At 39.8% G+C, this 27,495-nt stretch overlaps 1 protein-coding gene across 2 annotated transcripts in view; it reads right to left on the bottom strand.

Moving 5' to 3' along the window:
• Positions 1-426: 426 nt before the first annotated feature.
• Positions 427-27,495, bottom strand: part of LOC124790161 (hyaluronan mediated motility receptor-like) — a 115,399-nt gene continuing 88,330 nt past the window's right edge. For both annotated transcript variants that reach the window (XM_047257757.1, XM_047257758.1), the window contains 2 exons: positions 9,879-10,137; positions 427-2,717 (listed from right to left, as the gene is read on the bottom strand). In XM_047257757.1, coding sequence (XP_047113713.1) covers positions 2,388-2,717; positions 9,879-10,137 — 589 coding nt within the window. In that variant the 3' untranslated portion in view covers positions 427-2,387. The remainder of the gene's footprint in view (positions 2,718-9,878; positions 10,138-27,495) is intronic.

Below are 27,495 nucleotides of genomic sequence, written 5' to 3'. Positions count from 1 at the left end.
GATCGCTTCAATCAAAGTCTTCTATACACATTAGCCATTAATAGAAGATTTTGATTGATGTGGCCCAAATGTACAACAATTATCTGCTTATACTACAGGAAGCAGTAAACGCTTCTGTTCTCGATTTTTATTTGTCCAGTGAAAAACACTTAAGCCACATACTAGAAATAATGTAATAGCAAGCAGACCTCTCATTTGGTTATGAAGTGCTCAGATGCGACAGACTGGAGGCTCACAAACCCCATTCACTGTCTGTGATGTACTCCTGAAGAATAAGAAAACGAAGAAGAAGAAGCATTTATCAGAAGGTTAACGTTTTGCTAAAAAAAAACAGCAGTAGTTTTAACGAAGTACATTTATATTCACATTAAATAAGATTAAACCACATCTTTCAAATAAGCAATAAGCTAAATGGAATGCAAGTGTACTTGTGAGAGTTACGCCTGAGAATTATGGAATCTCCTCATCTTTCGTCTTTGACGTCTGCTGCAGAATATGCAAAAGTATAATTACATTTACAACTTTTATGTATCTTAAACGTGAAGGGGAAAAGCTAGAAAAAGGTTTTTTAGTAGCATATTTTATAGAACCTTCTCTTACTGATGTTCAGCTATTGCAGGCATATTATAAATATTAAATTAATCACTTCCAATAATAAACAGAACACATTTATTCAAATGGATGAATAGTTAGCTATGTAATGAACAACATCTTTGATAGACCAGCTAGTAGATGTCAATGTCTTAAAAACAAAATACTGAATTTAGTTTGATACTGGAATAAACAAAATTATAAACACCGAGTCTTCCCACAGAGTCCTCATCCAAAGATGCAATAATAAGACTAATTGGGAAAGATTGTGTGTGTGAGCTCTTCTTAAGCATGACTTGTCCGAAAGGTTAGCAGTGTCCAATTTGTTTGTGAGCTTGTCCAACAGTTCAGTGCCTCAACTTCACTCACCTAAGTGGTTATCTTGACTATTTCCATTATTTTCCATTGGCTCTAGTGATAAATGGGAGTACTCAAGTAAGTGTGGTTACAGAACACATTGTTGTGGCAATTCCACCTTTTATAAACTGCTGTCATATAAATCTAGTGAAATGATGTAATTCTTTTGCAGCCTCTGACATACTGCTACAATTAAAATGAAATGTGTTGCGAACAGCAGCATTCGTACAGACATTATGTCCCTTCTTCTTTTTCCTTCTTTATTGAAAGCCAAGAAACATTAGCACACATTATGAGAATGGACTGTTATCACAAACCAAATGACCATCACTGTAATGTGACTTAACAAAGGTTTGATTCTCACTCCCAGACCACACACAGAAACAAGATATATCAAATAAAAAATACAAAGACACAAAAAATTGTATACACTGATGTCACAGCCAATACAGCTGTGCATTCAACAAATTTATTACAATATAAAAATAAAAACTTATCACCCTATGCTGGAACTTTTTCTTTGAATGGGCAGCCTCCAGTAAATGTTACATTTGAACGTCCATGATCACATAAATGTACAACTATCAACACATACAAATTTACTAAAAACCAACATTGTAGGTTTGTCTGATGCTAAAATCTTAACGCCCATTTACAAGCTTCAAATGACAGCATCAATCTCAGTAAAAATATGTGCCACTATGATTTAGTAAAGACAGCACAATGCAGTCAAGTATTTACACAGAATTCTTACACACTAATTTGGCATATAACAAAACCAGTTATTACACTGGAATGTAAGGTAAATAACACAGTAAATTTATGGAAGCAAGTTGTCAGTCTTTTTTCCTTTAAACAAACAAACACACACACACACACACACACACACACAAACACACACACACACACACACAGTCAGATAATTCTAATATTAAAATTACACCACACTTTAAATATTTTGCAATTGGTGAATTGTACACACACACACACACACACACACACACACACACACACAGAGATAATTCTAATATTAAAATTACACCACACTTTAAATATTTTGCAATTGGTGAATTGTGGTAGTTACTCCATTTTTTTATTTTGTTATTGAGTATTTGTTATCTTCAAAGCAAATTATTCTATTGCTAAGCCAGGACACCTCACTTCTTTTGAAGAATTGAGTCATAAATTTTTGGCAACCAGAGATGTTACAAGAACTGTCACCTGAAAAGTACATAGACAGCTAATTGCTGAATGAAATTGTTAACGTCTGCCTTCTTTTACAAAAAGAAAATCATCCATTAAATTAAATGAAATTTTTAGCACTAAGCCACCACAATTCAACCTCAGCAACTGAATAAAAATTAAAATAAATAACATTTGCGGGCAAAAAAATTTACACATCAAGTGCATGATACAAAATTGATAAGCTCAGATTACTTTTAGGCATTATTTCCTCTGTCTACGAATGCTTTCGGTGTAGACGTTGCAACAGGTGACATGTTTGATGAACCATTTTCTTTACTTCTTACGAAGTTAGTATGAATGGGGCTGTTCTCTTTTCCCACAGGTACATGCCGTGCAGGACTTACATCACCACCATCTTTTCCCTTTGGAGGTTTCTTCCCGGGACTGTTATCCCTATTCTTAAGAATTTGCCTGGCTGCAGTAGTAGTACCCACTTTTTTACGGGCTGAGGCTGTCAATTCAGACTTCAATTTGTCCACTGTAGCCTTCTGAGCACGAGCCTGTGATCTCAGTTTTTCCACTTCCTGTAATTAAAATGATTTGCATATGATACAGTACACAAAAGGAAATGATCTGCTTATGACACTGTTTTATACCTTGAGACAATAAAATATAGCTTAAGCAGCAAGTGAACTTATCTATCTGCACACACCTTCACATTTTCATTGACCTAAATTTGTCGACGCCATTCACTGGAATTTATCACACACTGTGAGCCTGATATTCAGAGCTTCCTTATTCTTTAATTCCCCCATTGTTGGAACTTGCATTCCTCTCTCAACTCCATCTCACATGCATCCTCTCATCAGTCCTATTACACACTACGTATCACTTATTCCCTTTATCTTTAAGTGTTTGAAATTACAGACTAAAAGTTCATAATACAGAGGTTTCATTTTCTGACAGTGTCGGATTTCTAATTTTATCTGGTGATGCTGTAGATTGCTGATTATATCCTTCAATGTTTCTACGTGTGTATCTCTACTTACTTAATACAGCTTTGGGATACAACTTCATCTACTAAATTACTGAGAAGTCCTCACAAGAACAGCCACAACTTGCAAAGACATATCAAGTGGCATGCGTTTGCTGTAGACAGAGTCCAGAATGTATGTTCAAACACTGCCCAACAGATTCATAGTCAGTGTGATTCTTAAAAGAGCTCAACAGCAATGAAGGGTAGGGGGTCTGCATTGCTGGGAACCTAGTTTCCTGAAGGATCATACAAAAAGTGTGGGAAACACTTAGAGAGATATCATAGCCCAGCCAGGTGGAAAAAACTGCTACATTTCCACTGGAGGATCACGCTATCAGTATACAGTGAGGGCATGGAGGGACCAAGAAGGCAGGTCATGCCTCAGGGCCACCTGCTGCCACCACCTACAAAGATACAGTGTCAATGCACATTGGTTCTAAACCAAGGCTCTGTGTGTGTGTGTGTGTGTGTGTGTGTGTGTGTGTGTGTGTGTGTGTGTGTGTGTGTGTGTGGGTGGGGAGGGGGGAGGGGGGGGGGGGGGGGGAACGGGCACCAGTGATGCCATCTCTGGGATGGCATAGAGGCCACCGGGACCACCTCTTTCTTTGAGGACTACTACTTGTCCTTCTCATTAGACGATTTCGCTGTTTGCAAGAGCTTGTCTGCCACAGAGGAGGAACATGAAGTTCTATGACCTCCAAACTGTGGCTCCTCCTGCCACTGGCTGGCATGCTGTTGCAGATCAGTAGATTACTGGGAAGGGGGCATCCTGAGGGAACCCTTCCTCGTAAGAGATGTTGGAGGAGCCTGTTGCTTCTCTGGCTGGGAATGACATTCCCAGCAGGTGGGGAGTCAACATCCCCTTATTCTTTTCAGGAAACAAGTCACCTTCAAAGGCGAAGAAAGCTCCAGTATGAACTATTGTACATTGGCCCCCACTGCACACAATGGACAAAATCCATGCATTACCACTTCAAACTGCCATGTAACTCATCATTGGCCTGTAAAAGGAGATCATGGTTGAAGGTGATAACCTGTATCATACTGGGAATCTTATGGGGAGTTATAGTTACAGGAATGGCATCCAGCTTGTCACAGGCAAGCAGCACCATTCACTCAGCACTCAGCAAGGGAGACTGTTTTAATCAGAATGGAGCCACTTCTCATTTTTGAAATTGCTGCTATGTCCCCAAACCTGTCCTCGAGGCGTTTCTTGAAGAAAAGTGGCTCTGTAGTCAAAAAGGAATCCCCGTTGGTCCTAGAACAAACTAAATATTGGGGAGAGCGTCTCACCTTGTTCCTCAGCCATACGTTCCTTCCATGGAGTAGTCAGAGAAGGAAACATTTTGGGGTCATATACTCCGTGCTACAGTAAGTCTCACCTTCAGAAAAGACTGCTGGTGCCGTGTGGCCACCAAAAAGGAAAGAAGATTTTATTTGGTTCATGTAAGAGTCTTCCTCTATGGTGACACCCATTCCAAATGAGGGCTCTCCCCACAGGCGCCACCCAGCTACAGCAACAATTACATTGCCCAGGTTCCCCGCACCCCACACACAATGGGCACATACTCCTTGGCATGTGTGGAAAGTTTCCACCTCCGACACCAAAAGGGAGCGGGCACCAGACCTGTATGGTCAGGGGGCTACCACCATGCAGGTACTTTATCACAGCCCCAAACCCCCTTCCCACAATGGAATGGCTACCATGCTGGACACAGTATCTCAACAAGAAAGAAAGGGTGCAAAGAGAGAACAGAACTGAAGGTGAATGAGCCCCTCTGTTAAATATATCTAGTTTAGATCCCTCAAACAAAAAAAATTGTGCCTAGTAGTTAGAAGAAAGCACACATCATAACATCTACAAAAAGGGTAGCAGAAGTGATCCACAAAATTACAATCCAGTATCACTGGCATCCATGTGCTGTAGAGCCTAAGAATATATTATGAGCTTAAACACAGTGAGGTCTCTCTAATATAATGACCTCCCCCATGCCAACCAGGATGGATTCAAACAACATTTATCACGTGAAACCCAACTTGCACTTTTCTTGCCTTGCATACTGAAAGCCATGGATCAAGGCAGTCAAGTAGATGCAGTATTTCTCTGTTTCTGGAAAGCACTCGACTCAGTACCATACATTCACTTATTATCTAAAGTATGATTGTATGGCGTATCAAGGGAAGTTTGGCTGTATTTATGTTTTTCGCTAGGGAGGAGGCAGCAAGTAATCTTGGGAGGGTCGTCAACATACGTAGAAGCAACTTCAGTTGTGCACCAGAAACGTGTGTTGGGACACTGGTTATTAATGTTTTATATTAATGACCTTGAGTAACCTCAGTCTTTTCTCAAGCAAGTACAGTCTGAGAGAAGGAGCACAAATTTTCTGTTGGATCTTGATAAAATTTCAGAGTGGTCCAAAGACTGGCAACTTGTTCTGAATGTGTAGGAATATAAATCATGCACTTCACGAACTGGAAAAAGTAGTGTCCCAAGACCACAATCTCAAGCAGTCACTACTGGAATTTGTCAACTCGTACAAATACCAGAGTGTACCACTAGATAGGAACATGAAATTGACCAATCACATAGGCTCAGTCATGGGTAAGGTAGGTGACAGACTTTGGTTTATTGATAGAATATCATGGAAATTCAATCAATCTATAAAGGAGACTGCTTACAAGTCACTCATGTGACCCATTCCACAATATTGCTTAAGTGTGTGGGTCCCATACCAAAAGTACCAACAGGGGATATTGAACAGGTACAGAGAAAGGCAACACAAGTGGTCACAGGTTTTGTATGACCCACAGGAGAGTCACAGAGATGATTAAAGAATTGAACTGGTGGACTCTGAGACAAATGTAAAGTATCCTGAGAAAGCCTTCTTACAAAATTTCAAGAACGAGCTTTAAATGACAACTAGGAATATACTGCAACCGCCTTAAATATCGTTTGCAAAGGGATCATGAAGAGAGACAAGGTGATTGTGTTTCACTACTATTGTTCAACAAATTATTTAACAACGTTGTCAGGAAACGAGAAAAAGAATTTAGTGCAAGGACTTTATAAACCAATCAGGCTAGGAAGAAATAGCAAAGGACTAGATATTGACTGAATGGCATTCGATTTAACACCTCGCCGAACAGATAACATAAAAACTGAGGTAAAGTAAATGCAGATACTGAAAGAGAAGGCTGAAAAGGTGAGACTACAAGCAAATAGAATATCTGTGTCAAAACCAAAAAGATGCATGAAAAAACATTATGACGAAATATAGCAAGATCAAAAAGTTCACAAATTCAGGCACCTTGGGGAGATGATACAGGCAAATGGGATAGAGAAAGAAGCTCATGAACAAAGACATAAAGTGATGACTAAAGCATTCTGAAAGAGCGAAAGCATCTGCAACAAATCATACCAACCGTGTAAAATAAAAGCGAGATTTTACAACACTCATAAAACCAGAAAACTTATGTTAATCAGAAACATCAGTCATGGATTGGAAAGGTGCACTACAAAATATCAGAAAATTAATGGGAAGAATCATCAGAAAAATCCCAGGGCTACTGAGACAGGAGGAGAGACTGAACAGATACCTAACATAGTATATAATTTGAAGAAATGTCAGCTGAAATTTTATGGGCATGTCATGAGAATGTCCGACATGCAAGACACTAACCAGATATTTGACGACACAGAAAGCATTAAAAATGTGAGGTAGATCAACAAAGCCAGAAAATACTTTAAGGGTGCTGGCGTGACAGATTCATATACATAAGATGCACATGTACTTAAGTGGAAGGTGAGCGAAGAGGTTAAGAAATTCAAGACAGGAATAACATGCGGCACTATTATTATTATTTCTTCCTTGTCTCAGACGTTATGTCTGGTTAAAAATGGAAGGTGACGCGGACCTTGATCAAGCGTGACTTCCTTTTAACTGTACGATATATGTTACATTGCACTTAGGAACTTTCGGGTAATTGAACAAGTGTCAATAATTACAGATTTCTGTATTTGTATATATAAGTTTGGATGTAGCTGTATTGCATTGATGTACTGGTGGATATTGTGTGGTATGACTCCTGTAGTTGATAGTATAATTGGTATAATGTCAACTTTATCCTGATGCCACATGTCCTTGACTTCCTCAGCCAGTTGGATGTATTTTTCAATTTTTTCTCCTGTTTTCTTCTGTATATTTGTTGTATTGGGTATGGATACTTCGATTAGTTGTGTTAATTTCTTCTTTTTATTGGTGAGTATGATGTCAGGTTTGTTATGTGGTGGTGTTTTATCTGTTATAATGGTTGTGTTCCAGTATAATTTGTATTCATCGTTCTCCAGTATATTTTGTGGTGCATACTTGTATGTGGGAACATGTTGTTTTATAAGTTTATGTTATAAGGCAAGCTGTTGATGTATTATTTTTGCTACATTGTCATGTCTTATGGTGTATTCTGTATTTGCTAGTATTGTACATGGGGTTGTGATGTGATCTACTGTTTCTATTTGTTGTTTGCAAAGTCTGCATTTATCTGTTGTGGTATTGGGATCTTTAATAATATGCTTGCTGTAATATCTGGTGTTTATTGTTTGATCCTGTATTGCAATCATGAATCCTTCTGTCTCACTTTATATATTGCCTTTTCTTAGCCATGTGTTGGATGCGTCTTGATCGATGTGTGGCTGTGTTAGATGATATGGGTGCTTGCCATGTAGTGTTTTCTTTTTCCAATTTAATTTCTTCGTATCTGTTGATGTTATGTGATCTAAAGGGTTGTAGAAGTGGTTATGAAATTGCAGTGGTGTAGCCGATGTAGTTATATGAGTGATTGCTTTGTGTATTTTGCTAGTTTCTACTCGTTCTATAAAGAATTTTCTTAAATTGTCTACCTGTCCATAATGTAGGTTTTTTATGTCGATAAATCCCCTTCCTCCTTCCTTTCTGCTTAATGTGAATCTTTCAGTTGCTGAATGTATGTGATGTATTCTATATTTGTGGCACTGTGATCGTGTAAGTGTATTGAGTGCTTCTAGGTCTGTGTTACTCCATTCCACTACTCCAAATGAGTAGGTCAATATTGGTATAGCATAAGTATTTATAGCTTTTGTCTTGTTTCTTGCTGTCAATTCTGTTTTCAGTATTTTTGTTAGTCTTTGTCTATATTTTTCTTTTAGTTCTTCTTTAATATTTGTATTATCTATTCCTATTTTTTGTCTGTATCCTAGATATTTATAGGCATCTGTTTTTTCCATTGCTTCTATGCAGTCGCTGTGGTTATCCATTATGTAATCTTCCTGTTTAGTGTGTTTTCCCTTGACTATGCTATTTTTCTTACATTTGTCTGTTCCAAAAGCCATATTTATATCATTGCTGAATACTTCTGTGATCTTCAGTAATTGGTTGAGTTGTTGATTTGTTGCTGCCAGTAGTTTTAGATCATCCATGTATAGCAAATGTGTGATTTTGTGTGGGTATGTTCCAGTAATATTGTATCCATAATTTGTATTATTTAGCATGTTGGATAGTGGGTTCAGAGCAAGGCAGAACCAGAAAGGACTTAATGAGTTTCCTTGGTATATTCCACGCTTAATCTGTATTGGCTGTGATGTGATATTATTTGAATTTGTTTGGATTTTAAGTGTGGTTTTCCAATTTTTCATTAGTATGTTTAGGAACTGTATCAATTTAGCATCTACTTTGTATATTTCCAATATTTGTAGTAACCATGAGTGGGGTACACCATCAAAAGCTTTATTATTATTATTATTATTATTATTCTGTTATTCACTATGGGACTTTCCTTTAAGCTGCTGCGGGCGCTCTGCAGTACATTCTTTTACACAGTCATTTGGACATAATCTACTGATTATTCTTTCCATTAAATCTTTCAGTGTAATTGACAGTAACTGATGTTGTCTACATATTTGTATCTTTGTATTCCATATAATCCAGAATTGAAAGCAAAAAGAAATATTTTGCTAGCTACACATTTGCTTAAATATATCTACATACACTAGTATGGAGCTTTTATGGATAGTCATTCATTTGTTAAAATAATTGTATTTGAGATTACTATGAATCTTACTTCCTTTTTATTATGGGCACCAGATAAAGAGGGAGGAAACATTAGCCCTTCTCATTCAAGCATTCGAACAATCAGAATGAACGATTTCTTTTTCTCTTCCCTGCACTTGTCCCAGAAGGAATGATCAACATTCAGATATGGATGGAATGATTAGTCACAGGAAACATGTGTGGTAAATGGACTCAAATGCATACCTTAAAAGAGCTACGAGCACTTGTTCAACAGAAAAGATGTGTTTCACAGCAGCAACAACAAACGAGTGCTCACAGCTCTTGAACGAGTGCTCACAGCTCTTGAACGAGTGCTCACAGCTCTTGAACGAGTGCTCACAGCTCTTGAACGAGTGCTCACAGCTCTTGAACGAGTGCTCACAGCTCTTGAACGAGTGCTCACAGCTCTTGAACGAGTGCTCACAGCTCTTGACATATGCATTGCAGAGCGCATGTTTACGCCACTTTTTTGCTTTGAATGACACAGCCCTGAAAGCTGATCATTCTTGTTGGGACGCTTTGTATATTAAGAAGCTGTATATTCATGGATATTTAATATTGAACATTAAAATATTCATGAACATAATGTAGCAACTTTATGAACTCAAGATTAATGATCATCTTACCTCACGAAGTTCCATATTCTTCTCTTGTAACTGAACAACATATTTTACTTTCTGTTTGTGATTCTGATGACCAAGTAGATGAGCGTATTTCAGAGCTAGATTTCGCAGTTCATCCTCTGTTTCATCTTTTCCTCGTAGAATTTCCCCTCGTTCTGCCAGAAAACTCTCCAACTGCTTTCTGAATGGTCCCACTAGAGCTTCTAGCTGACAACACTGTCTCTCTGCACGTAGAGCTCTTTCTTCATATTCTTGCAACTGCCTGAAAAGTTAACACTTATTTTTGGAAGGGAATGAAAACATACAACCAAGAATTTACAATTCTCTGTTGGGAAGTGCATTATTTACAAATATTCTCATGATTCATGGTGACAATATGATACTGGAAAGTCTTGAATAGAATACAAATAATGCAATGAGTAAAGCTATCCACTCTAAAAAACTTTGAGGAACTGAGCAAATAGCCACGGATGTATACAAAATGGAAAACATTGCAGATCCTCAAGACAAAGTGACCCTTCAAAATTAAATGATGCAACAAAGGCATGCAAACATACACACGCTCACGGTATGTTTTCCTGCTGACCTGTTTTTTCAACAGTTAGCTCAGGAGGAAGATATTATCAAAGCTCAGCAACAATTTTCAGCCTTGCTTGTGCACCGTCAACTGCTCAAAGACTCAATAGTATGGTGACTGGGTATCTTTAATACTTGCCTTATCTATGAATAACACACGTAGGTATCATAAAAAAAAAAAAAAAAAAAAAAAAAAAAAAAAAAAAAAAAAAAAAAAATCATACAAACATCAAGTCTTTAATTTTAAGTGTCCAAAGCAAACAAAAAAGCATAAAAGTGTCAAAACAAACTTGTTCATCTGACATTTCAAAATTCTAATTAATTTATAATTACACAGAATAAAGTTCAGATACAGGTATGTTGAGTAACACTGATACATTATTGTGCAGTTATTTATTTATATCCTCGCTGACTCCCTTTCAGGTTTCTTCAGGGAGCAATTGCATCACCAACGTTACAAGAAAACGTCAAATATCTCAACACAAAAAGAGCATGAGAAACTTTTGAAGACAACATAAAGAAAGGTAGCCTATTGGAGACATTGAAAAGCATCAGTGGAGTAACCACGTATCTTTACAATTGCTTCAAGGGCTTATTGCAAGAAGGAAACCAACAGGTGTCAATTGTGAAAACTGTGAAAACAACAGATTATGTTTCTGGAATTCCATACGGCAATAATGTCTAAGGGCAGTTATTTGCCAGTTCCATGGATTGTAATTGTGACCTCTCATTAAGATGCCTAAGAAGTCAGATCTACAGTTAGTACGATCAGAAGACACTTTCTAGCCGAAGAAAATATGGCAACATGCTGACTATTTACATGATTGCCTTCAGCTACTCTTTTCTTTTTCTGAGGGGGAAAAAATAGGAAAGAAGTCATAGTGAATAAACATGATAAAATCAACACCTTTCACTTGGACGGTATTAATTAATTTCTGTACTTTAAATACAAGGCAGAATGAAAATGCCAACCTACTAATTGCAAACTGCAACACTGAACTTGGGTAGACTCATAAAGAGACAGAAAAGGCAGAAGTTTAATTATTGTGTAAATTAAAGGAGGAAGGGGGAGAGAGGAATGGAAAGGGAAAGGAAAGGAACTATTGATGCCAACCGGATTGGGACGTCATCCAGAATCAGCGACGACAAGTGAAAACGTGTCGTGGACCAGGATTTGAACCAGCAATCTCCTGCTTACTAGGTCATTGCATTAACCACTGCACCATCCATACAAAATGTTTATCGCAATTGCGTAGACTAGCTCAGCACACCTCTTGGCTGACCCACATTCCCACCTAGCACCACCAATCTGTAGTCCCCATCCATGACCTCCAGACTCGCTACTTTGAGTTTTCCGCAGAAGGTCAAATGAAATTGTGCATCTGCACTGACGGTGGTGGATTCATTGCCCATTGAAGCAAATCAATTTTATGAATGCGTGGCGTCTGTTCTTTTGGACTGCAGATAGGTGGTGCTAGGTGGGAATGTGGGTCGACCAAGAGGTGTGCCGAGATAGTCCACACAATTGCAATGAACACTGTCTCCAGATGGCGCAGTGATTAATGCAACTGGATAGTAAGCAGGAGATCCTGGGTTTGAATCCCAGTCCAGCACACATTATCACTTGTCATCACCGACTCCACATAAAGTCCTGATGCAGCTGACATCAATAGTTCCCTCCCTTCCCTTTCCTTCCTGCCACTCCTCCTATGTACATAATATGTATAACAGCTCCAGATTCCATATGGTTTCCATTCTTTCAGACATGTCCAAAAGAACAAACACCACACATACATATAAGAAGTTTGAATTCCTTATCTTAGAACCAGCACTTCTTTTTGAGAGTTGAAAAAGAAGACATGAGATGTAGAGCGTATCTATGTTGTAAAGGTGTAGCTGAAAGCAACAAATCATGAAAAAATCTTTGATCAAGAGACAAGGTACACATACGATACAGAAGTGACAGTTGGATTTAACAGGGGGGGGGGGGGGGGGGGGGGGGGGAAGAGAGAGAGAGAGAGAGAGAGAGAGAGAGAGAGAGAGAGAGAGAGAGAGAGAGAGAGAGAGAGAAATTTTTAGAATGAGCTCCAGGCAATCTATAGGGCAGCATATAGCTAACTCATAATTTAAAGAAGAGAAAAGGAATATCTAGAAAAAGGTAACAATTAGGAGGCAATAGACAGGGAAACAAGTATCAAATGCATGGAAAAGGTGGAAGTAAGATGTAATACAGCTGAAACATGAACATTTAATTTCAAGAAGTTGGCTAAAGTGACATTAATTGCTGTGTGTCCATAACAAAAGTGTATTTCATTTTATCTTTCTCGCTGTTTTAACACAATGACTACCTTCTTGATGTGCCACATATATTACAGAGGGCAACATGACCTAACAATCTTGCCCACCCTCATGTGTAAATCCTGACGTGGAAGCTGCAAAAAGCATATATAACTGACAAGTTACTCTGGCACTAAAATAGGTATTATACCCACTTTTATATTTATCACAGGTGTTTTCGGATTAGTTACGTAAAATTTAACTAAGCATGTTTTATTTATTTTGACAGAGTGAAAGGCATTTGAAATTTGAATGAAACCACGATGAAGTTTTCTCAGGTTATCAGCAGAGTCAAGGCATCACCCTGCAGCAATGTTTCAACAAGTTTCCTACTCGTCACCTTCAGGGCTGAAGCTGACAAGTAGCAAACTTGTCGAAATGTTTCATCAGAATGATGCCTTGACTTTGCTGATAACCCAAAAAAATCTCAGATTCGTTGAGAAAGCCTGCATTCTCATTGAATGAAACCAGTAACCACTACACAGACAAATACAACAATAGACCGCAATAAAAAACATTAAAATAAAGGTTTACTGGAAAATTGTAGTAGGGGTACCTGGAAGAATGGCTCTGTACAGGAAAAAATGTAAGTTACTGTTACGTACCAAGAATCTCAAACTGATATTCCTGTTTACAACAGGTTTCATGTTTTTATGCTACTGCCTATGATTTGCAGTGACACTCACTATCTTTCTTTACGAGCACCAGATTTCCAGTTTTGCTTCTGTTTTTCTTGTTTGCTATTGATGATGCATCTGACTGGTTGCCTACAATCCCTTACTTCTGTTGACACTCAAAGCATTCCATGTATTTTAATCATTGAAAATTAAATGGTTTCTTAAAATGAGAGGTTTTTTTCCATTTTTATAATCAGAATGGATCTCCTTTTACCAAAACAAGTGCAACAAAGAAATACAACGAACAATCCAACTTGGTCGAACCCCAATGTTTAAACTCACTAAGATCTGGCAGAACCAGGTAATATCCAAAACAATGAAGCTGCACCTGCTGGAATCGGTGTTTCCTGTGTTCTTGTACAGTTGCAGGACTTGGATCATGAAAGCTAGTGACAAGCCAAAATGACCATTAGCAAAGAAGAACAACAGGAGTAAAAATGGAAATGTGGCGCTCATAAAGAAAGGTGGGGAGTGCCTGTGAGAGTAATAGGCAGTACCATAAAAACATGAAAGGTATTGTTAATATTAATATAGGTTTGTGTTGGCAGAAAATTTTACACGTATCACGGACAGAAAGAACCAATGCTTCCATTACAGCAGAACTTAGCATCACAAGAAGTTTATGTTTCTGTATCACACTGCCAGTTCCTGTGGCACATTTTGAGAAGACATGGGAATAATTCAGAAGAAACTACCTTGCAACACAAACTCAAAGGCAGAAGACCACAGTGAAGAATGGTATGTAGATGGTTGGATAACGTGAAGAAGATTACCAGGCTATTACTTCACGTCACATTAAAGAGCTGGAGATCACTGGATGGAGATGTCTAGTTGAAGATTCACTTACTTAAGAAATGATTACAGAAATGAGATCATGACACTCACAAATGAGTTAACCTACAAATGATGATGACGACGACGACTAAAACATTCGACACAAGTAGATGAGTTTTAGCATTAAAAATACTTTAAAAAAAAGCTCACTCACTGAAGAAACAGATCACAAATCCTGGAAGGGAATACACACATCTGATATCCCAAATAAATACACTGATTATGATGACAGAAAAACTAAGACAAAAACAAGGATCCACCACAAGGGAATTATCCAAATGGGATGGAATTCAATAGATGTGATGTAGATGTGCAGGCAAACAAATGATTATAATTTCAGAAAAAATGGATGATTATTCAGGAGAAAGAACTTCACAAATTGAGCAAGTCAATAAAGCACTGGTCCCCCTCTGGCCCTTATCCAAGCAATTACCCGACTTGGCATTGATTGATAGAGAGTTGTTGGATGTCCTACTGAGGGATATTGTACCAAATTATGTCCAACTGGCATGTTAGATCATCAAATTCCTGTGTTGGTTGCAGGGCTCTGCCCATAATACTCCAAATGTTCATAATTAGGGAGAGGACTGGCATACTTGATGGCCTAGATACCGTTTGGCAGGCACGAAGACAAGCAGTAGAAACTCTTGCCCTGTGTGAGAGCATTACCTTCCTGAAATGTAAGCCCAGGATGGCTTGCCACGAATGGCCACAAAATGAGGCATAGAATATTGTCAACATACCACTGTGCTGTAAGGGTGCTACATACGACAATCAAAGGGTTCTGCTATAAAAAGAAATGGCATCCCAGACCATCACTTCTGATTTTTGGTCCATAGGGCAGACGACAGTCAGATTGGCATCCCACCACTATGCAGAGCGTCTCCAGAAACGTCTTTGACCTGGAATCTCTGACTGGAGTAGAACTGTCTTTAGTGATGAGTCCCACTTCGAACTGAGCCACAGTGACCACCAAAGACCTGTGTGGAGAAGTCCCAGACAGTGGTTGGATACCAATATGACTGTTGCTAGCCGTACAGCCCAACAATCTGGAGTGATGGCCTGGGATGCCATTTCTTTTAACAGCAGGACCCTTTGGTAGTCATCCGCAGCACCCTAACAGTACTGCGGTATGTCAACAATATTCTACACCCCGTTTTGTTGCCCTCCATGGCAGTCCAAGCACGGCTGACATTTCAGCATGATAAAGCCCAAAACGAAATACACACACACACACACACACACACACACACACACACACACACACACACACACACGCGCGCGCGCGCGCGCGCGCACGCACGCAAAGTGAGAGTTTCTGCGGCTTGTATTCATGACTTCATAATTATTTACAAACCTTACCTTGGCCAGCAAGGTTGCTGGATATCCCCCCCTCCAAATGAGAGCATTTGGTGCATTATGGGAAGGGCCCTCCAACCATCTCGTGATTCTGATGCTCTAATGTGTCAAATTGGACAGAATTTTGCACAGTAGCCCTTGGGAGGACATCCAACAACTGTCAGTCAATGGCCAGGCCAGTAAGTGTTTGGATAAGGGCCAGAGGTCGACCAGTGCATTATTGACTTGATCAATCTGTAAAGTTCTTTCTCTTGTATAATCATCCAATTTTTCTAAAACTGAGATCATTTATTTTCTGTACATGCACATCACATTCACTGATTTCCAAAGCATTTGGATAATTCTTTCTCGGTCAGTCTTTTCTTCACTTTTTTTCTTCTTCTTCTCTCTAACAGCATACTCCAACATTAAATATCAGAGTATGCAGTAAACTTCAGTTTCACTGCAGAAATAAGTTCAAAACAAAAATACTTGTGCAGATCACAACTGAGGTTAACCAGTACAATTTTATTTTGATAAAATATTTAAAATACTGTTCCTGCACCAAGTCCAATTCAACAACTTATAAATAAAACTTTGTCAAATCAGTTTTCTCTTATTTTTTATGGTGGTTGGCATTCTCATTTTGTTACCCATTTTTTCCTGGGAAATCACTTCTGTTTCAGTTGTTTCTGAATGCAGGAGAGAATATCATTGTCCTGCGAAGTTCTATCTGAACCTCACAGAGAGACTTCTTCACCTTCAGCTCACCACTTGCCACATAATCAGTGCGAACAACGAAACAGAAACTGTAACACAAGAAAGTGCCTATTGTTGCATGAATGTTCGTAAGGACAAACTCCAACTAGAACTAGGTTTACGTGCCATTAAATTCCTGCTCAAAGAGATTACACAGGGACGTAAAATTGATTGTAAGATACAACACACAAGTGGTAGGACCTGCAAGTGACAATTTGTGTGTGTGCGGTTTCACAGTTCGTGCGTGACATTTGTGCTTGATTTGGCCACTAGAGACCCCCTGGCCTGCTAGTAGACAGCAGTTATGTGCACAGTTTGTCAGCTGTGCCCCCTGTTGCAACTAGTTACTATACAGGCTGGACTGCAAGGTTCTGCTGGCCACTTTTGTGTTGTCTGTTGTATATACTTTGTCTCTCACATGTTTTATGATTTTTCGTGTAATAAAGTTAGTGTTTTTGGGTTAGGACACTTTGGCGATGAGGACAGGATTCAATTCTGCATGTTCCACTTCCACCATTGGTCCTTTGAGTTTAATTTGGAGGCAGTGCTTAAATCTCTTCTTGAGAAACAGCAAGCACTGACAGTTGCTATTTCCAGTTTAACAACTACACCAGTACAACATGTAGTGCCACCAACAACACACCTGTCACCATTCCCTGCATATGACTACCATAATAAAACTGACGATGAGCTAAATGTACTTACCGATCTTGGATCATATGCAGTGACCGATACCATATTGAAGACAGAAAAACCAAAAAACCACTACCATACAGCTATGTGAAAATGTTGAAATGTCAACTTTTATATACATTTAATGTAATTACAATGATGATTATGTACTTTTAAAAAAAGATAAACAATTTTTCAGTATTTTGTGTATGAAACTTATGTTCGAAAGATCATTTTGCAAAAATAGATCAATATATGATGATAATTTCTTTGCTACTTGTTGTTAGAGGTAAATCTTTGTTTTTTAATTCAGTTGGTTATATAAGTTTGAAGTGCGAGGATGGAGTACAGGTTGTGCGTGTTTTGCTGATTCGTATTGTGAAGTGAAATGCCTGAAAATATGTGTAATCCTCCAGAAAGTCCACCAGTGTACACACAACTTTCATAGAAGCAACCCAATCATCCTTTTTAAAAAAGAAAAAAAGCTAAACCAAAGAAAGGAAATAGATATCGAGCCATCACTCCACAACAAAGAAGAGCAACGAAAAAGATGAGTATTATTAATAAAACTTGTTATTTAAATTTGACCGTCACTATCTCTCACTGCAGTGTCTCACTGTGGCACTTGCTGTGAAAATGAGACCAGCTGCCCAAATTACTAACTTAATTAAAAAATTAATAAATCCATTTTGGGTAACAAGAGGGTGGTGATGATCAGACCATGCAGCAGAAGACTGGGATGCTTATGAACAGTGCACGTGACAATGTTTCCAGACATTTAAGGTAACGAATGTAAACTTGTGCAAGGCTGTTTTTTGTCACGCATCTCACCTCGTGTGTATCAGCTGTTGTGTCAGCTCACCCCCTTATAAGAACCTTCAAGTCTCTCTTGATCAGATGTGCAAGTTACCTTCTATCTATCACAAAGTACTCATGCTACTGATGGTCGTGTGGGGTTTTACCATTGCCAAAACAGTCATGCAGGGCACAGACAGTAGAACTACATGGACTTAGTCATCAACAACGTAATCGTAATTTTGTGACAAATGTTCATAAGGAATCCTACAGAGATCAAATGATTCGAGATGCAATCTTACATCTTTCTCTTGACAGGGAGGTTCTAGAACAACCTCTCACGTGAAAATCCTATGCTCACGGAGTAGTAAATACAGCTCAGTCATGTGAAGTTTCACGCACTGCAGGTAGTCAGACAGGAGCCTGGTCCACAGTTTCAGAAAACAGTTCATCTGTCCCCTTCCAGCAATGAGTCGGTTCACAAAGGAACAGACACACCATTGCAGCAGTCCCTGAGACATCTCAGCATCATACAGGTAATCGTCGTCCGCAACAACAACAGTCCGCATCATAACAGCCACAGCCTCGTGCTCCGCTGCCTTCGTACCCATACAGTTTCATTCAACACGAATAGATCACATGAACCAAGCACCTGGAAACTTATAATAGGTGCCATAAAAAAGGGACACATTGCTTCTGTGTGTAACTCTTCCAAACCTGAGTGAGGATGAAACGAACATGGGTGTGAACTGCATGTCAGCAGTGATTGTGTCTCCAAGCAAGTGCAAACTGAAGGGTGTGTGTTTAACAAACCACTAAGAATGCAGGTGGACATTGGTGCGGTAGTAATTTTCATGAATTCTCAAACTTATCTGGTTTCTCCCCCTCTGGCTCCAGTGTCACAGGGCTGGTGAGTTATAACGAACAATAGATTCCCATTCTTGGACAGTTTTCTGCACCTGTGACTTACAAGACTGCGATTCGTTTATTAACATTCCTAGTTGTGGACTATGCTTACACTGAATATCTATTTGGTTTGGACACATTTAAACTTTTTGGGTTCTCCATCAATGACGAAGTGCATCTGGTTTCTGGTCAAGTTTTATATTGACATTTAGATGCTCTCTGTGCAGAATCTCCCTCCCTATTTTCTCTAGCACTGGGTTGTGCAACAGAATTTCAGGCTCGTATTACAATTAAATAGTTTGTCCGCCTCACTTTTTTCAGGCATACCCAATACTAGTAGCTTTATAGGATCAAGTAAAAGCAGAATTAGATCATCAATCCCATGATGATGATGATGATGTCCCATACTCTGAGGAGCGTAAGGGACGATGCGGTAGACCCGCAACGCTGTACTAGGCAAGGTCCTAGTGGAGGTGGTTTGCCATTGCCTTCCTCTAACCGTAATAGGGATGAATGATGATGATGATGATGATGATGATGATGAAGACGACACAACAACACCCAGTCATAACGAGACAGGAGCGGAAAAAAAAAAAAAAAAAAAAAAAAAAAAAAAAAAAAAAAAAAAAAAAAAAAAAAATCGCTGACCACACTGGGAATCCAACCCGGGACCTCGTGCACGGGAAGCGAGAACGCTACCGCAAGACTACGTCTTTCAAATCCCATTGATGTTATTAGACCTATTTCTTCCAGTGGATGGTACAAAAACCTACGGGTAAATTACACCTCTGTGGAGATTTTTAAAAATCAATTAATGCAGTGTCAATCATTGATACATATCCTTTACAGCGCCCTGACGAGCTGCTAGCAATATTATCGGGGTCATTATTTTTCAAAGATTGACCTGGCAGTTGTATATTTACAGCTGCTGCCAGATGAGCAATCTAAACGCCTTCTACTGATCAATACATCATCTGGGCTTTATCAATACTAGTGTTTACCTTTTGGCATGGCAAGCACACCAGCTTATTGCTTCCATTCCTGGCTGCGTCAACTATTTAGATAACATTGTAGTGTCTGGTGCCCCTACAGCAGAACATTTGCAGCATCTTGTGTTAGCCAGGCATATCTCAGTTCAGCCTTGGCGCCATCCTTGCTAATAAGTATGTGGAATGATCAGAACGCCCTATTGGATACACCTCCAAACCTTAAATTCAATGCAACAAGGTAGATAAAGAAGCTTTAGCAATCTAAAAGAATTTCATGTTTGCTATTTGGGTTGAACTTTCACCTGATCACAAACCACAAACCACTGGTGTCTCTTTTTAACCCTTCTATATCCTTGACAGACAAAGCTGCACATAACCTACAGTGATGGTCTCTTTTATTGTCAGGATACAATATGATGTACATTTTCAACCTATGGTGCAACATGCAAATGATGATGCTTTGTCACATTTGCCAATTGGTCAGGATTGAGAATTTGATAAAGAGGAACTGGGAAGCTCAAAAATGATGGTGAAGGTTTTCCTTTTACTTGCACTAGAATTGTAGCCGTGGATCCAGTTTTAAACGAACTTGTTTCCTTTGTGCAACATAGATGGCTGGTCAAACCTCCAGCCATTGCTTTTGATCTTTTACGAAATGATTTTGTATTACAATATCGTTTTTCTGTTTGGGACGTAGTTCTGCTGCCACCTACAGTGGACACCACTCTCTGGGTTGTATTCCTGTCCGCCCTTTGGCATGAGGTCGTGTGTTTAATACTTTTGGACCTCTGGGGTCACACAGGCATGTTTTTTGGCCAGGAATTAATGATGAAATTGCATGGGATGTTACAGCCTGCCCACAGTGTACCATACGTCAGGTGGCCCCCATGCATCTTTGTCACCATGACCAGCTCCACAGCAGCTTTGGATGCAAATTTATGCAGATTTTATGGATTTTTTGGAATTTCTGCTAGCTTGTTATAACTGAAGCATATTCTAAATTTATGTATGTGGTGCATTGTCTGTCTATTTATGTATGTGGTGCATTGTCTGTCTATTTATGTATGTGGTGCATTGTCTGTCTATTTATGTATGTGGTGCATTGTCTGTCTATTTATGTATGTGGTGCATTGTCTGTCTATTTATGTATGTGGTGCATTGTCTGTCTATTTCTGCGGCAACAACAATTTCAGCTCTATTGAAAAATTTTTGCAATTGAATGTCTTCTGTATACATACGTTACAGACAACGACTCCCATTTCGTATCTCAGGAATTTCAAAATTTATGCAAAGAGAGTGAGAGAGAGAGAGAGAGAGAGAGAGAGAGAGAGAGAGAGAGAGAGTTCATCTTGTCATGGCTCTTGCTTTCCATCATGAATCAAAGAGAGAAGCACAACAATTAGTACACACATTTAAGACTCAGATAAAGAAATACATTTTGAATGTGTCACCAGAAGTGGCTCTTTACCACTTCCTCCGTTCTTATAGGTTTACTGCTGCTTGAAATAAAGAGTCCGGCAGAGTTTTGCACAGCTGTCAGCATCGAACTCTGCTACATCTGCTTAACAGGACACAGGGACATCTACCAACATCAGAGCCACAATGCTTCTGGCCTGGCATAACCATTTGGTTCGCAGTTTTGGCTACCAACCGGACCGGGTACTGGCGATGATCAAGAGTCGCTGTAGCCTAGAGCCCTGCATCATCCACACTGCTGAGGAGAGGGCATTGTGAAACTTCAACCAGTTATGACCTGGGCAGCTGCATGCCAGGAGCACCCTGCCACCCTCACATCCTCCATCTGCCTGGCCGTCTCCTACATCGTGATTTGGTGCCTTCGCCTTCTCTGCTGCAGGTGCCTTTGCAACTCTCTCCTCTGCCATGTGTGCTCCCTTCAGCTGTTGGGGGCCAAGGCAGGATCCAGCTCCTGTTCCGTCGCAGTGGACGCCTCTTCCGCTGCCACCTCCATTGCAGCCTTCTTTGACAGAGTTGGACTAGGACTTGGAAATGGAAGCCGCAACATTATTACCTGTCCTACCATATGGTCTCTCACAGTGGAGCATGTGCCGCACCTGTCCACGCTCATGTCATTTCCAGTCCTACGTATCGATGGCAGCACGTTGGAGAACTCAACAACCAACTTCGACAACAGAAGAATGGCCATGAGCACAGTGCACATTTCTTCACAAAAGAAGAGGACTGCTGTAACTACTAAATTTGGGAGTGTGCCACTTCATAGTTCGTGCATGAAGGTTGTGCTCAATGCAGCCACTAGACACCCCCAGCATGCTAGTAGCACAGCAGCTGTCTGCATAGCTTGCCAGCTGCACTCCTTGTTAGAGCTAATGACCACATTTGCTGCAGCAAAGCAAGTCTCTGCTGAACACTTGTGTGTTGCTGTCATATGTACTTTGTTCCTCATGTGTTTTCTGCCGTTTCATGTTATAAAGTTAATGTTCCTGGGTTAGAACAACAATGTCATGTAACTTTCAGAATCTCACTTACAAAGTGTTTCTTCTGACACATATTCATAGCAACCTATTCTTCCCATTATAAATTTGTGTCATATTTTTCCATCAAGTAGTAAAGGATATAGTAATCATAAACAACAGATTGCTGTACCTTTTACTACTTGAAATAAATACATTCCCTGGGCACAACTGTTTCATTATGGAATCAAACCTAATATTTTTCTATTTCTCCCAAGTTTCCAACTTCATAAAAAAAAGGGTTTTAAAAAAAGAAGGGGGGGGGGAGGTGGTCTGGAAGTTCAGGATTAACATGAGGTTGCTGCCAGCCTCGTATAAATATCTTTTATAAACCCATGTTTTGTGGCCCTTGTTTGGCATTTTGCATTTTGGTAATTTGTATGTGTTAATCTACCAACTCACATGAACATAGTATCTGACATTACTGTTTCAAACTGCAAAGTTGCTTCCCACAAGCTATGCTCTTACTGACTGAGCTGTCGAGAGCTGACTTGTTTGCCTCTAACTCGCATAAAATCTCTCTACTACATTACAAATTTTACAGATTTCTCCTGCAGATCTTTAAGCCCAGGCTGTGTCTCCTCAAACAAGATTTTGTATTCACTCACAATGTTGATTTCACTAACACTGATTTATATAGATTTTTGTATTTTGTGAGTTGTGTGTTGCTAACATCTGAATAGACTGTTCCCACATAAATGCTATCACATTCACAAACAACAAATAAAAATAAAAAAAATTAAAAAAACAGTCAGCAGCTGTGACTGTCCTCATACACAACTATCTCATCTGCTTAGGAAGCAAAGATGTATAAACGTATAACAGACAATGTAGCAGCTGCATGGGACTTTTTACTTTAACTGCACCATTGTTCTGCTAGTGGATCATCAAATACAGAAATCTAAATAATGCAGCAGTGGTCAAACATAGCATCGTACGTAAGTACAAGATCTCATTTGGAGAGAGATGTTACATCCAACACTTCAAATTACAGGTACAAGGTGTCATCAAAAGAGGCCATGAAAATTAGATCGAGCAACTGCAACTAACAGATGTGGGGCTACAGAGACAGCAGCACATGGAGGCAGGCGCTTGATACTGGGAGGTTCAAATGGCTCTGAGCACTATGGGACTTAGCCACGCGGGATTAGCTGAGTGGTCTAAGGCGCTGCAGTCGTGGACTGTGCGGCTGGTCCCGGCGGAGGTTCGAGTCCTCCCTCAGCGCACGTGTGTGTGTGTGTGTGTGTGTGTGTGTGTGTGTGTGTGTGTGTGTGTGTGTGTGTGTGTGTGTGTGTGTGTGTGTGTGCGCGCGCGCGCGCGCGCGCGCGCTTGTCCTTAGGATAATTTAGGTTAAGCAGTGTGTAAGCTTAGGGACTGATGACCTTGGCAGTTAAGTCCCATAAGATTTCACACACAGTTGAGCAAACAACACTATGGGACTGAACATCTGAGGTCATCAGTCCACTAGAACTTAGAACTACTTAAACCTAACTGACCTAAGGACATCACACACATCCATGCCCGAGGCAGGATTCGAATCTGTGACCGTAGCAGTCGCGCAGTTCCAGACTGAAGTGCCTAGAACCGCTCGGCCACTCTGGCCAGTGATCCTGAGAGGCTACACAGGAGTATATACTTTATTTTCTACTTTGATGAGAGCAATGACACTGTTGACAATGTATCATGATTGGTTTGACATTAGCAGGTCAGTCTGGGGCCATATTCAGCTGTCTGATCATATGCACTACCCTCTTGGAAATATTATGGAGAAACCGACCAATACTTCCACCTTTCCTTTTCAGGTTTCTCACAACAGCAAAATCTTATGCAAACAATATCAAACACTTCTTGCAGCTGTAGCTACTGATTCACCGCACACAAATCATGCGTGTTCCAACTAAGACAGTACTTCCAGTTGGTCTGAAAGACTTAGCAGGAGTCGCACATTTACAGTACAAAGCTGAAATGGTGAAACTCAGTAGCTTTCATCCGTGTGACCTGCTTGCTATCTGCAACTAAAACATCACTGATTCTTCGCTGCTAAAAAAGCAGTCCTTATAAACAAACAATGGAAAATACACGAAGGAATGTAACAATATTATGAAAAGTATAGTTGCTACTCACCATATAGCGTAGATGCTGGGTTGCAGATAGACACAACAAAAAGACTGTCACAACATAAGCTCTCAGTCGACAAGGCCTTTGTCAAAAAAAGACAAAGGTGCACGCAAGGGGGGGGGTGGGGGGGGGGGGGGGTGGGAGCATCACACACCACACACGGGGGAGGGGGGGAGGGGCACGGCACGTTGGCACGGAGTACTGTCCACAAAAATTTAAGTCTCACAAGTGATGTGCCCACTGTGCCAAATTCACTGACAGAGTATCAGATGATCAAGTGATTGGACAAGTGGTAAAGACAGCTAGAAAAATTCAGTAAAGTGCACAAAGAGCCCGCACAACAGTTTTTGGCAATGAGACAAGGTCATACACTATGAACCTAAAACAACATAAGAATACGTTGTCACACTTTCCTAAGAAAGGCCTGCCCACCAATATTAAACACAATTGCAGCTGTGGGTTCAAAATGGTAAACACCTACTTCCAGAAAACTAGTGACATCTGACCATCATTCCTGAATGAAATTCTGCAAGAAGCTTGGACTGACTGATTCCAAGAGTGATTCCAAAGAATGGAAAAGAGCCTCAGTGTTCTTGGGAATCCTTTTCTCAAGACAGTGTCCAATTTATTTTAACTGGTTCACAAAACAAGCTCCTGTCATGACCTTCATATCACAGCACATACTGCAAGAACACATGGAACAAATGAAATGACTTAAGAAAACATGAATAAACCATTTTCTTAGAAAAACAGTCGAATGTCAGAAGTACCATTCTGTTCATCTTTACATGAAAGAGCAAATGTCACATAGAGAATGCAAAATGCAGTCACAGAGACCTGTTGTTTCACCTCTGTTAAAGTGTAATCTTGCAGCTATTAAGTTTCTAGTTTTGTTGCACATTAAATTGATTTTTCTTGCTAGTGTTCAGCATGTCATATTGCCTGAAGATATGTTTTGGACCATCCACCATGAGCAATGGAGGATAATTCTTTCATACTTTGAAATTTCACCCAGTGTCTGGTATTCTCAATCTAAAACCCAACAGTCTAAGGACACTAAACTAACATCAGCAGTACATCAAGAACTGGCTGTGAAAGTCTCAGTCATTACGTAACTTTCAGCTTGAGTCAACTATCGATCATTTGAAGTAAGAGTAAGTTCAGAAGAGACTGAGAGCTTGATTTAATGAAAGTTTAACTGATCAAGAAGGAATCGTGAGGAAGTTGAAATAAGGCTATCCCCTCAAAAAAATGGAGTTAATAATATTACTGTAGTTTCAACAACATTCATCCTACTTCACTAAAAAACAAGTAAAATGCACAAGGAAGTTATTTTTTGTGTGTTTTATTCAGTTTTGTTTATTTTAACCTTTCAAACGAAAGGCGTGTAGAAATGTCAAAATATATTAAAAAAAACTTCAATTACATTTTGCACAGAATGCTGATCTTTTCCTGCCTTAGTGACTTCCAGTATATTTTGTCAAGCACATTTTCAGTTGCTACCAAACCCAGAAGACTGCAGACTCGCACATGATTGTCAAAATATATTAAATCATCACGTCACGTTTTCTCCTGAGTCAGGAAGAAGGTCTCGGGTATTGAAACTAGTCCATTTCTCCACCCTCCTTTTCTTGCAGTTGATTGTATGGCTCCATGATGAAGCCGCATTTCGTGAAACAGTTTGAAATCGTCACCTGAGTAACATTCTTACTTGCTTTATCAGGCATGGATATCACTGCTGAAACTGTTCTGTTAGGCCTCTTAAATGCCATCTATCACGATCACCACAATTTCTTGGCAGTACAAAGTTTTTGAAATTCTATATTACCTCTTGGTCAAGCAGTTATAATTTTGAAGTGATGTTCCCCAGGGTAAAAAAAAAAAAGTATATATTTTATAAGGTTCCACATAAACCAGGCAGTGGGGTATAGCGAATATATTACTGTCCAGAAAAAGTACCCTCTTTACCTTGTTTTTCATGTCTTTTTACAAGTTCAACAGACAGATATGAAACAGTTCTGTTGCCAAACACTTTTTAGTTGCATCATTAAGACCCAGAAAATGATCTGGTACCCTTGAAACATGAGCATTATTCTTTCCTTGCTATGTTTTCCACCAAGACATTTATCATCTTTAGAGGTTGATATACAATCAGGAAGTCACTTGAAAACAGTTCCATTTCTTCAATATTTAAATCATTGTGTGTATTGTAATTTGCCAGTAGGCTTCTTAGTTTCCAAGCCGGATAACTTGGGTCATCAACGCTCTCACTTTCTCCACAAATATTCTTAAAAAGTATGTTATGTCTTTTTTTTTTCTTTTTTAAAGAAAAAAGAAAGAATAAGTGTTAATGGCAACAAGTCCAGTAACTGAAGAGTCTGTCGCAGGGGAGCCAAAGGAGGACAGCTCACCGAGATACGTGTACAGTGGGGGCCTGATACTGAATGAATTTAATAGTATAAAATTTGATTTTTATTTTTCGCTTGATGCCTATCAGTGCCTTCTGCCTGGTGGCCAGTTGCCGCAGATCAGTCATGTTCCAAAACTGGACAGAACAACTTTGAAGCTATGTGTTGAACCATCAGCAGCTAAACTCACGTGTTGCTGATGAGGTAATGCTACCGAACGCGCACCTACAATTTGGCCGACCAATAAGGAGGTTTGGAGGTGGTCGCATGGGGGTGGAATCACGACCAGCCACCGGGAGCGGACACGCTGTCTGCTCTCTTCTGCTGGCAGTTTCTGACCCGACCAGATGCTCTCCTCTTCTGCAACAGCCCACTCAGTTTCGGCACCTTCTCTAGGACTCATTTTCCTTTTTACAGAATTAAACATCCATGCATTTAAAATATGTTTGATTTTTCACCTCAAAGGGTGCCCACTGCTTTCCCTTCCTCGCCAATCCTGACACGTTAACACCTGGTGTCAGGGAGGGGAATAGCTCACCGTTAGGCCCGTCTAACTGCCATACCCAATGGAGGTGCCAGTAGTGCTTCATGCCTGATGCGACAGATGCAATGTGCAATAAGACACGCATACGTGTTTGCCACGCAGTCTTTAGCCGTCTCTGCGTTCTTTCAAACAGCTGCCGCAGCAAACCTCAGGTCGCTTGCGTGGCCAAGCACTTCGC

The sequence above is a fragment of the Schistocerca piceifrons genome, chromosome 3 (genome assembly GCF_021461385.2).
Source record: "Schistocerca piceifrons isolate TAMUIC-IGC-003096 chromosome 3, iqSchPice1.1, whole genome shotgun sequence".
Lineage (NCBI taxonomy): Eukaryota > Metazoa > Arthropoda > Insecta > Orthoptera > Acrididae > Schistocerca > Schistocerca piceifrons.
Note: the sequence above shows the minus strand (reverse complement) of the source record. Positions and strands in the feature narration are given on the sequence as shown.